The sequence below is a fragment of the Chiloscyllium plagiosum genome, unplaced genomic scaffold, assembly GCF_037043375.1.
Source record: "Chiloscyllium plagiosum isolate Xiang-an unplaced genomic scaffold, Cpla_swu_hap1 HiC_scaffold_15, whole genome shotgun sequence".
Classification (NCBI taxonomy): Eukaryota; Metazoa; Chordata; class Chondrichthyes; order Orectolobiformes; family Hemiscylliidae; genus Chiloscyllium; species Chiloscyllium plagiosum.
The window spans coordinates 22,202,383-22,215,349 of NW_028270153.1; the positions used below are offsets into that span (position 1 = coordinate 22,202,383).

The 12,967-nt window shown below is 38.3% G+C and overlaps 1 protein-coding gene across 3 annotated transcripts in view; it reads right to left on the bottom strand.

The window, feature by feature from the left end:
• Nucleotides 1–12,967, bottom strand: part of rbbp8nl (RBBP8 N-terminal like) — a 116,435-nt gene that overhangs the window by 52,836 nt on the left and 50,632 nt on the right. For 2 of the 3 annotated variants that reach the window (XM_087994807.1, XM_043710630.2), the window contains exons 10-12: nucleotides 12,116–12,569; nucleotides 8,978–9,086; nucleotides 7,994–8,055 (exon numbers count right to left, since the gene is read on the bottom strand). In XM_087994807.1, coding sequence (XP_087850933.1) covers nucleotides 7,994–8,055; nucleotides 8,978–9,086; nucleotides 12,116–12,569 — 625 coding nt within the window. The remainder of the gene's footprint in view (nucleotides 1–7,993; nucleotides 8,056–8,977; nucleotides 9,087–12,115; nucleotides 12,570–12,967) is intronic. The other variant, XM_087994808.1, reaches the window with a different exon arrangement.

Genomic DNA, 12,967 nt, shown 5'->3' on the forward strand with positions numbered 1-12,967 from the left:
TCAGCTGCTTCATCCCCTCCAACAGAAGGTCAGAAGTGGGGATGTTCGCAGATGATTGCACAATGTTCAGCACCATTCACAACTCCTCAGACACTGAAGCAGTCCGTGTACAAATGTAACAAGATCTGGATAATATCCAGGCTCAGGCTGACAGTGGCAAGTAACATTTGTGCCACACAAATGCCAGGTTATGATCATCACCAACACGGAGCAATCTAACCACTGCCCCTTGAAATTCAATGGTGTTACCATAACTAAAACCCCACTATAAACATTCTGAGAGTTAACATTGATCAGGAACTCAACTGAACTCACCACATAAATGCAATGGTTACAAAAGCAAGTAGGAATACTTTGGTGAGTAACTTAGCATTTTACTCTGCAAAGCATGTCCATCATCTACAAGTCAGGCATGTGATGGAATACTCCCCTCTTGCCTGGATGAGTCCAGCCCCAAACAATACTCAAGTAGCTTGACACCATCCAGGACAAAGGAAGCTGCTTGGTTGGCACTGCATCCAAAAGCATCCATTTCCTCCACCACTGATGCTCACTAGCAGCAGTGTGCACAATGAGATGCACTGCAAAAATTCACCAAAGATCCTCAGACAGCACCTTCCAAACCCACGACCACTTCCATCTGGAAAGTCAAGGGCACCAGATATATGGGAATACCACCACCTTTACGTTTCCTTCTAAGCAACTCATCATCTGACTTGGAAATATATCATCATTCTTTCACTGTCCTGGAATTCCCTCCCTAGTGACTTTATGGGTCAACCCACAGGAGGAGGTAGACTGCATTGGTTCAAGAAGGCCACCTTCTTGAACCACTACCACCTTCTCAAGGGCAACTAGGGATGGGCAACAAATGCTGGCTGAGCCAGCAATGCCCACATCTCACAAAATGAATAAATTAAAAACTTAATAATTTAGACCATAAAGAAGGAGGAGAAACCTCTGATGGGTCATGATTCTTTGAGAACGTCTGTCAGAAACAGGAATATGGAAAAGGAAACCACGCCAGGACCCACAGAACCCATGACCAGTGACACAGAATTTCAAACTGGACAATTAAACTTCTCAGCTGATGATGACAAGTAATTTAGATCTAGTTACCATTATATTCTAAGGCTTATGCAAATACATATCTGGGACATTAACCTGAATTTTCCCTTTACAAACCATAAGGCTGCTGTCTCAATTGATTTAACCTGAGGGCCACTATACCACAGGCAAGAGGAGAAGTTGAGAGGAGAGTCCTTTATGGCAACCTCAGCTAGTGATGGGAATTAAACCCACAATTCTGGCATCATATTACTTTGCAAACAACCATCCAGTAAATGGAGCTAAACCAACCCCTTTCACTTTACAAATGTCGATTGACCTGCTGAGTGTTTCTAGCTTTAACACAGAATGATTATTTTTATGTACTGGGTGATTTCTTTTTTCAATAGGGTGAACAGAGCTGTCACTCCCATTTCCACATGTTGGATATTCTAAAGAGAAATACAGTCTTAAAGCTTCTTGCTATGTATGTGATTAAAATGTTCTTTCAGATTTCTAATGTAATTATATTATATATATATATATATATATATATATATAGAGATATGCATTGTTGCAGATCATGAACCAAAACACTAATTTATCATGCTGTCATGAGTAAAAATCCAAGGATTTTTGCGTGGCTAGTACTGAGAGGATGTTTATCCAAGTGGAGTGATAAGTTGGCAGAGTAGCTTTACAATGGATTTCCTTTTCAAAAATTTTATGATTCATCAAACAGTGAGGGAAGTTTTCTTCTGCACAATTGGGCAGCAAATAATTGAGTGGATGGAGGTATATTGAGCAAAACTGTGAGGAGAGAACCCAGACTGAACTTCACTTGTTTCTCAGATCACTTATGTTGAAGGAAAAAGCCAATTGGGCAGAATCTATTAAGGACTTGCAGTCTTCTGTGCTTACGTTTCCTCTGTGCACTCTGCTCATTAGAAAGCTTAGATAAAAAAGCTTTCTGCAGTGTGTTTTTGTCAATACTATGATTTTTGAATAACAGACTACATATTAAAGCAATTGTCTTCACAATTTAACATTCGGTATAACATCTAAAGTTTAACATTCTTTTTACTAGCTTATGTTATAAATTTCTGATCTTAATAGAATTATTAGTCATTTGTTAAAAGCTGGCTATTGCTGAAAAAACAGATTTTGTCAAAGCTATTCATTATGCACTTATCAGAGTATTTTACAATAATGCAAATTCAAGCAGAAAACTAACATTTATACTGCATGAGAGTATTAATTGTTTGGCAAATCAACTTAGATTGGTAGAGAGTGTACCCATTAATGCTGATTGACAATTAACAGCCAGGCTTTGATGAGGTTGACAAGGGTAGGTTGACTATGATTGGTCAGGGCATTGGCCTGAGAAATGAACCAGAAAATTTTGTGACTTATTTTGTTGAATTGAAACTGGCACCGTGCATGTAAATTTTTTTTCTGCCTGCTATTTATGCTCTATCTTATCCATGACCAATTCTGGATACCAAGAACTGGCCAAATGTTTGCGAACAAATTGCTATGAGTTTTAAACAAATTCTCCATTTACATGGTGAAGGACATTTTCACATTCATGAAGGCCATACAGACCTTGCATATTGATAGCAATGTAGTGTCTATTGCTCTTTTTATACTGTTAGCTTACTCACCAAGGCATCACTCAAACAAAACCACAGATATCTGCACTGCAACATTATGTCATGGCAGCCTAGATCTGCCTCCATTGCATTAACCAGTATTCAATGAACTTGTGAAGTCAGCAACTCACACAGTTGAAATCAGCTTCAACAATACCATGTTTGCCAAAATAGATGAAGTTTCTGTGGGACACCATGAGGCCTAGCTCTTGCAATCATCTTTGTTATAATTCGAAGATGCCAGTGTTGGACTGGGGTGTACAAAGTTAAAAATCACACAACACCACGTTATAGTCCAACAGGTTTATTTGGAACCACTAGCTTTTGGAGCGCTGCTTCTTCATTAGGATAACCACCTGATGAAGGAGTAGCACTCCGAAAGCTAGTGCTTCCAAATAAACCAGTTGGACTATAACCTGTTGTTGTATGATTTTTATCTTTGTTATATTTCATGAGAAACGTGTCTTAATAGAATGTCATCTAACTTTACATTCCTTGCATATTTCGTATTGATAATAAATTTCCACAGTACACTTGAATCTGTAGTTGCATGTAAGAATTTCCTTACGTGTATTAATGGACTCTATTAAGTTGACCAATCATTGTCAATCTACCTGGTTGCACTCAAACTTCTGCACTCAAACTCGTATTTGAAATGGAACAGTTAAATGGGCTTTCCTTGATAGTTAAGAAATTGGCCAGGGGTTTCTCTGCTACTGTCTACCACAAACCTACCTTTACTGGACAGTTAGGATCCCTACAATCCTACACCATAAGACTAAACTTACTGGAAATCTCATAAATAGCCATTTATTCACCATCTAAAATAGATGCCAAAATAGGGTACAAAGTTATCCAGTAGGATTACGGCTACCCTGACCAGTTCACTTCTCACTGTATATTGTGCAAATTCATGGAAGGCCCTAAAGCTGTTGGTTAATCGTGGTCCCGAAAAGCCCCCAGTCTACCTTAGATTATCCCAGATAAGATAACTTAAAAGTTAGAGCACAGGTGAAGATACCTGTTTTTTGCTGTTTCCATGCAGAAGCAACTCAAGTGGTTTTTGCTTTTAACAGAATGGTGCTGTCAAGACAAAAGGACATGCTGCCTATCACATAAATGAGTCAGATGGTCTATGAATTTCAGTATCAATGTGATGCCAGGTTTATGGGTCATATGTCTATAGATTATCAGTTTATATGAAACAGCGAGTCCCTTCAGCTGTTTGCAACAAGAAAGATACAAAGAAAGATCAAGGATAGGCCACTTGGTCCTTGAAGCTCACTCTGCCATTCAATTGGATCATAGCTAACCTAATTTTAATCTCAACCTCACATTCCTGCATACCCCCGATAATCTTTCGTCCATGGTAAACAAGAATTCATTTAACCTCTCACTTAAAAAGTATTTAGGATTTTAACTGTCCCTTGATTACAAAACTTGTGATGTTTTGTTTAACATTAGATGTGACTCTGCAACAGGATAACATTTGCTGGATGATCCTGAATGGGCAAGGAATTACACTGACAACTGATTACTGACTGTTGTTAGGCTTGCAGTGTCTTGCACCAACCATTACTTTAAAAAAAAATTAACCTACTTTCCTAATCAACCTGTTCACAGATATTATTGCATACCTCTGGAGCAGGTGGGACTTGAACTCTTGCTTTCTGGCCTAGGGACACTACAACTATACCATAAGAGGGCACACCATTACTAGAAACTAAAAAGCCACCATAATCCTACCAGATCATAGAGATGCACTCTCATTGAAGAGAGATGACTGGTAGTTTAACCTGAGAGTCATCATACTTTAGGTAAGGGGAAGAGGTTGAGGAGAGTCCTTTGTGGTACAACTTAATTATCGGTTTATATAAATCACATTAAATAATTCCAGTGAAATAAGATTTTGAAGTGATAAAGATTTTGAAATAGCAAGTATTGATTCACTTTAATATAGATTTGGAGAGGCAGACACACCGTTTCAGAAAGATAGGAAATTCCTACAGCAATATGTCCTGGATGCAACAAAAGGACAAGCAATATTGAATTTAGTAATGGATAATGAACCAGAATTAATTAGTAATCCAATTGTGTGTGAACATTTATCAAACAGTGATCATACATGATTTAGTTCAATGTAGTATTTGAAAGCAAAAACCATGGATCAGCTATGAGAGGTTTTGTTTTAGGTAAGGCAGACTTTAACGAGATGAGACAGAGACTGTCCAAAGTATATTGGAACAATCTGCTAATGGATAGAACAACTGAAGAACAGTGGAGGAGGTTTAAAGAAACAGAATACAGTTGTTTGACACATTACAGAACCAGCTTATACCCCTAAGAGGGAAAAGCTTCACTTCACAGAAAAAAAAAGCCATGGACAATTAAAGGGATAAAATGAAAACAAAGGGCACACAAAAAACAGCACAGATCCTGCTGAATTGGAAAGATACAAAATCCAGAAAAGGGCCATGAAGCAATTTATAAGAACCACTAAAAGGGATTATGAATGGAAACTTCCCTTGAACATCAAAATCAATAAGAAGAAAGGTTATGGTCATACAAAGGAAACAGTGATCTGGAGTATTAAAGGCTGAAAGAGCTGGGATTGTCAATGACTATGGGGAAATGGAAAACAGGTTGAATAATTACATTGCCTCAGTATTTACAGGAGAAAAGGTGGATAGCTTGCCCTCAGTCATTTGAAAATTAATAGTGGATTAGGAATAGGGACTAAATAAAATTAAGGTAACTTAAGTAATCCCCGAGACCTGATAATTTCCATTAGAGGTTGTTAAAGGAAGTAGGGGGTCACAAGAATCGGCCCTCTGGATTGGAAGATTGCACTTGTCACTCTGCTTTAGAAGAAGGATGAAAGCGGAAAACCAGGGAATTACTGACCAATTCACCTAACCCCTGTGGTGGGGACATTCATGGAGTCTAGAATCAAGGATGATGTAACTGACCACTTTGAAAGTTTTCAGTTAATCAGAGAGAGCCAGCATAGATTCATGACAGGTAGATCATATCTAACATTGTATTATTTGAAGAGGTGACTAAGGTAGTGAACAGCGAAATGTCTATGAACGTTGTTTATATGGACTTTCTTTATTTGATAAAGAATCAATGTAAGAGACTGTTAATTAAGGTAGAAGATCACGGAATTGAGGGCAAATTATTGACATAGCTGGGAAATTGGTTGAGTGGCAGGTGACAGAGACTAGGACAAATGGTATGGACTTAAATTGGCAAGATGAGACCAATGGTATCCCACAAGGATCTATGTTAAGGCCTCAATTACTCATGTTAGTCATTAACAACTTGCATAATGGCACAGAAAGCCATATATCAAAATTTGCTGATGACACAAAGTCAGATGGCATTGTAGACAGTGCAGATGATAACATAAAATTACAAAAGGATATTGATAGACCAAATGAATGGGCAAAACTGTGGTTGATGGAGTTCAATGTAAGCAAATGTGAGATCATCCATTTTGGACTAAAAAAGGATAGTTTGGTGTACTTTCTAGATGTTCTGAAATGAAATACAGTGAATGACCAAAGAGACTTGGTGCATAGATCTTTAAAATACATATACAGAAAGTAATCAAGAAAGCTACTGGAATATTGGCCTTTATATCTATAGGACGGGTGTATAGGGATGCAGAAGTTATGCTCAGGTATACAAAAGCCTGGTTAGACCTCACTTGGACTCCTGTGCGCAGATCTGAGCACTACACCTTAAGTCTTGGAGGGAGCATAACATAGGTTTATAAGAACGATACCTAGACTTGAGGAGAAATTATGGATGTAGAATTTAGATGGTTAAGAAGTTATCTGATCAAAGTCTTCAGGAAAATGCAGGATAGATACAGATAAATTATTTTCCATCGATTGCAGAATCTAGAACTAGGGGGCATAGTCTGTGAATTAGGGCCAGACCGTTCAAGTGACATGTTAGGAAGAACTTCTATACATGAAGGGTGATAGATGTTTGCAACTCTCTTTCCCAAATGGCAGTGAATGCTAGATCAGTTGTTAATTTTAAATCTGTGACAGATAAAGTTTGTTAGGCAAAGGTATGAAGGGAGATGGGCCAAAGATAAGTATATGGAGTTAGGCCACAGATCAGCCATGATCTTAGTGAATGGTAGAACAGGCTTGAGGGACTGAATGACCTACTCCTGGTTCTATGTTGCTGTGGAAGAAAATTGCCCAACTTCTCTCAGCTGGTACAGATATTGAACCCTTGCTCTTTGTATCACAAACCAGCCATTCAACCAACTGTGCTGAGCTCAGTTCCAAACTCACAAGGTTTAGAATGGAACCATGTACTCTAAAGGATGCAAGACCAGAAATTAGGGAAATCCATGTCGTAAGAATATTGGCCTTCAAAACAATTAGAAATTTCTAACATGCATATGTTGATTTCAATTTCTACCTACATATAAAGTGAAGATCTCAACTGATAGGTTTCTGGATTTTTTTTTAAAACCAGTTCTGATTTGGATATAATTTTGAAGCTACAAATATTGAAACATATGTAGCTGTTCTTTGAAATCAGAAAAAAAATGTACACATCCAGTGCCTATTTTAATGCAACAAAGAAGCTAACAATCATTCTCGCATTCAGACAATGCCCTGACTAATCAGAGTCAACCTGCCTGGTTTCAGATTTAGCAATGCCTGTCTGTTAACTGACAGTCGGTGTTAATGGTTAAATTCTTCATGGCACAGTCTCTAGCTGTCAGAGCCCACTTGCCAACAAATTAGCGTTCTCCTCTCATGTGGTTAGCACTGCTGCCTCACAGCGCCAGAGACCCAGGTTCAATTCCCGTCTCAGGTGACTGTCTGTGTGGAGTTTGCACATTCTCCCCGTGCCTGCGTGGGTTTCCTCCGGGTGCTCCGGTTTCCTCCCACAGTCCAAAAATGTGCAGGTTAGGTGAATTGGCCATGCTAAATTGCCCGTAGTGTTAGGTGAAGTGGGGAATGTGTCTGGGTGGGTTGCGCTTCGGTGGGTCGGTGTGGACTTGTTGGGCCGAAGGGCCTGTTTCCACACTGTAAGTAATCTAAATGATGTTTTCACTTTGAATTTGTATTCCTGATGAGTACATGACAAAAACTTTGATGAAATGTCTTTTCACAGATGTAACAATGTCACTGTGAAGAACAACCACGGACATGCCAAGGAATGTCTTTATGTTTCATTCATAACATTGCCATTTAAAAGTGCTGAGTAATTCTCACTTATGGATCAAGGTACATCCATGCCTTAACTTCTGTACTAACCTCACATTGAGGGGGATCATGCATATCTGGCTGCATGTTCAAAAATTGCAGATGAACTTCCACTGAGGAGGAAGAAAATAAATACGTTAATTACACTGCAATTTATAAGCTTTATTTTAAATTAGAAGATAACCAATATGATTTGTGGCGATTTGCAGTTTCTGCTCTCTCTGAGGGAACTTAGGCAATTTTCTATTACAGGGATTATGTTGTTTATTGGAATAGCTTAAAACAAATACAAATTTATTTATCAACACTAGCCATCTTTATCACTTTAGAATCTTACTTCATGAGAATTGTTTAATGTGATGGATGCAAATACATAATTTAGCTACACCATTAAGTAAACCCAGCGAAGTATTAGCCTGATGACCATCTCAGAAAATTTCTGGTCAAAACATACCATGACTATTTTATTGACAAGATTATAGGGGTGTGTTTCTAATAAAGAAAACAATTTAAGTTAACTATAATTTTATTTTGGAAAGGCTGAGCTTCTGAAAAAGCTGCATATCAGATAAATACAAAGTATTTTTCTTTATTCATTTATGGGATGTTGGCATCGCTGGCTAGGCAGCATTTATTGCCCAGCCCTAATTGACCAGAGGGCAATTAACAGTAAATTACATTGCTGTGGGTCTGGAGTCTCATGTAGGCCAGACCAAGTAAGGATGGAAAATTTCCTTCCCTAAAGGACATTAATGAACCAGATGGGTATATATATATGTATGTATGGTATATGTAAATCTGGTAAAATACAAGATAGAACACTTAGGTTTACCATCACCAAGTAAACTTTTATACCACTATACTTACAAATCACTCTTAGATAGATAATATTATTTCAACATTATATCCAAATCAGAAAGAACTTTTTTCCCTACCCCTTAAAGTTGAGATCTTCAGTTTACGTGTGGCTGGAAGTTGAAATCAACAAATAAATTTTAGAAATTTCTAATAGTTTTTGAAGGCCAGTGTTCTTACCACTTGGATTTCGGCCATTCCTGGTCTTGGGTCTTTTAGTGCATAGTTTCATTCTAATCCTTGGATTGACATCTGGCTCTCTGGATTTAGAATTGCTGTCATATTGTGCCTGCAAGGAGAGTAGCTGATCCTACATCTCAACTCATTTAACACAGACACTACAACACACTTTTCAGTTAACATATAAACTTAAAAAATTATTATAAAATTGCAATAAATTGCACAACATGCTATCTTATTTTAATTGTATGGATAGCAGTAACTATAAATTGTCTACTTAATTTTAAAAACTTCCTTATTTTTAATTGCACAAAGTTCTGTTATGCCAACTGACCTGGAATGAACCTTCCTCTCTGCTTGTACTAAAACATAAAATAAATAAAATGTATTTGCTAGTATTTGATTCATATGTGAAACAGTTTATGTGATAAACATTTTCACTTGAAAGCTAAAATATAATGCATATATGTAAATAAATTGTTAACACTTACATTTAGTATCAATTGTAATTGCAATTGTGAATGGGTTCCCCACTCTGCACTATTAACATTTTTGTGTGACTAATTGAAAATAATTCCCAGCACTAAAATACTGAGGTGCTGGTGGTTTTGAGCTGATAATTACCATAGTTTTTGACAGTAAAAATCTTAGAAAGTTACAACATTAATCACAAAGGTGGGTGTGATTATTTTCCACTCATGTCACATGTTTTTCATTTTGGTTTAATAATTAGTTTCCCTTTTCCTAAAGCTGTTTGTTTATCTAACAAGTTTTATAGGTTAACATGTATGTGATGGAACTGACATCTGATGCAGCTTAATAAATGATGGTAGAGCAGTGGGAGGTAAAATGTGAACAATGTAATTGTTAACTCTTTTAATTATGGCATGTCTTTGCTAAAATGTGAATGCAAGAATAACAGTGAAATGCTTTAAGTGCTTGTCAGATACTTTGCTGAGAATAATTTCTAGCCTAATGTTATGCAAGGTTGTGCTTATTTACCTTTACATTTTTTTCCACCTGGCATTGTGGACCTACCTACATCAAATGGATTGCAATGGTTCACAAAGGCAGCTCATCCCTACCTTCCTAAGGGCAATTAAGGATGGGCAACAAACAAAAAAAAAGAATGACAAAAAAAAAACTGGAAAAGGAAGTTAAACCAAACCAGTGTCTCATCCACAGATTTAAATAGATTGCACTCATTGTATAACAGAAGAAACACAGAACGCTATTACACAGGTCCAGCAGGTAATCAGGAAGGCTAATAAATGTTGGCCCTTGTTTCAAGGGGGTTGAAGTATTTATTCATTCACTGGATATAGGTGTTACTGGCCAAGCCAGTTTTTTTTAACCACTCCTAATTGCACAGTGGGCAATCAGTGTCAACCACATTGCTGTGGGTCTGGACTCACATGGAGGTCAGATCAGGTGAGGACTGCAGTTTCGTTCCCTATAAGGCATTAGTGAACCACTTGGGATTTTCACGACAATCAGCAATGGTTTCATGGTCATAATTAGATTCTTAGTTCCAGATTTTTGTTGAATTCAAATTCCACCATCTGCCCTGGCAGGATTCAAACTATCCAGAATATTACCAGAGTCTCTTGACTAGTGATAATACCACTAGGCAATCACCTTCCCTATGATTAAATAAGTAAGTACAGGTATCCCCTAAGTATAAGAGTAGGGAAGTCTCACTGCAATTGTACAAGTTACTGGTGAGATCACATCTGCAGTGTTTTGAGCAATTTTTGTCCCCTTATTTCAAGAAAGTTAAAAATCACACAACACCAGGTTATAGTCCAACAGGTTTAATTGGAAGCACACTAGCTTTCGGAGTGTCGCTCTTTCATCAGGTGGTAGTCTAAAAGCTAGTGTGCTTCCAATTAAACCTGTTGGACTATAACCTGGTGTTGTGTGATTTTTAATTTTGTACACCCCAGTCCAACACCGGCATCTCCAAATCATGACTATTTCAAGAAAGGTAGCATTTCATTGGAGGTAGTTCAGAAAAATTCATTTGGATGATCCCTGGTACAGAGAGATTGTCTTATGAGCAAAGGTTAAACAGGTTGGGAGTCTACTCACTGGAGTATAGAAGAATAGGAAGTGATCTCATTGAAACATATAGGATTCTTAAGAGGCTTGACAGGGTAAATGCTGAGAGAATGTTTTCCATTGTGGGAGAGTCTAGGACCAGAGGGCATTGTCTCAGAATAAAGGGGTGCTAACATAAGATTGAGATGAGGAGGAATTTCTTCTCTCAGCGGGTCTTTGGAACTCATTGCCACAGAGAGGTATGGGACAGATTCCTTGTGTATATTTGAGGTTGAGCAGATAGATTCTCAACCAGTTCGGGGAATTGAGGTTAATAGGGAAAATACAGGAAAGTGGACTTAGGGAATATCAGGGTGGGGGGGGGGAGGTGTGTGGAAGTGAGGACTGCAGATGCTGGAGATCAGAGTCGAGAGTGCAGTGCTGGAAAGTTCACAGCCGGTCAAGCAGCATCCAAGGAGCAGGAGAATCGATGTTTTGAGCTTCTTGCTGATGAAGAGCTTATGCTTGAAATGTCGATTCTCCTGCCCCTCAGATGCTGCCTGACTGGCTGTGCTTTTCCAAGATCACGCTGTCGACTGAGGAATGTTAAATCAGCCATTGAATGGCAGAGCAAGCCCGAGGACCAAATGGTTTACTTCTGTCCCTATTTCTTATGGTCTTAACATCTATGTTCCCTCTAGGTTTTCCTGCTGTTGTGCGTATCTCTGAAGTCATGCATCGCAGTAACCTTTGGACCGGAAAATCAATGCATCTGTTGACAACTGGATTGCACAAACTCTTTGAGTGTCTACAGTGCCAAGTGGCTTAGAGGGAACTTTGCCCATTCTATCTGCTTCCTTGAGTTTTGCTATTTAATTGATTGAAAAAGTGATGAAAGGTGTCTTTCATACTCAAGCTTTAATTTTATATCTTTGAGCTTCAGAGATATTTAACCAATGATATCCATCTACAATTGACGATTTCCGATTGCTGGTATAAGAAATTTATGTTTAACATTGAATAGGACTGTTCAAAAATGAAGATAACAGTAATTCCAAAGCACTAATATTTTATTCTTCACAAAACACGATAACACACCTTAATGTTCAAATTCTTGTACACTTTGTCTTCATTGTCACTCAATTTTAATCCATCTTTAGGGCTTGATACAATCTGTGTCTTGTCTTTAGTGGATGCATCCACATTCACCACCTTTTCGACTGTTTCATAAGAGTATGAATTGTCCTGGGAATTTCCACTTGCTAAATTATTGTGAGTGTGTTGTTTCTCTGCTGGCTCTTTGAATCTTGGTTTCTCAGACTCAAATTGTATGGACAGTTTACTTCTGTCAGTGGACCAAGATGGCAATTTGATTTTACTGTAATCTGATAAATCCAAAGGTTTCTCCACAGAGCTGTCAACCATTTCGTCAGTCTTTGTGCAGAGAAGAGATGGATCCTTTCCTTCTCCTTCATGTTTTTCCATTGTCATGACTGGCTGCTCTAAAAGGTGTCTACTTCTTCTCCAGTCTTTAGCAAAATTACATACCTCCCTGCAGTCAGGATAAGAAAATTGTTATAATGACATCTGGTCAACTAATATCAATGTTATGGTATTCAGATAATACTATTCAGTTTATCTATCTCCATATTTATATTCTATGATCAGCTCTTAAAATCTGTGCATTCCAACATTTTAGTTGCATAGAATCATGGAATCCCTACAGTGCGGAAGCAGGCCATTCAGCTCATTGACTCCATACAAACCTTCCAAACAGCATCCCACCCAGACCCCCCTCCACCCTATCCCTGTAATCCTGCATTTCCCATGTCTAATCCACCCAGCCTGCACATCACAGGGGGAATTTACCATTGCCAACCCACCTGACCTGCACTTCCTTGGACTGTGGGAGGGAATTGGAGCACCTGGTGGAAACCCACACAGAAACGG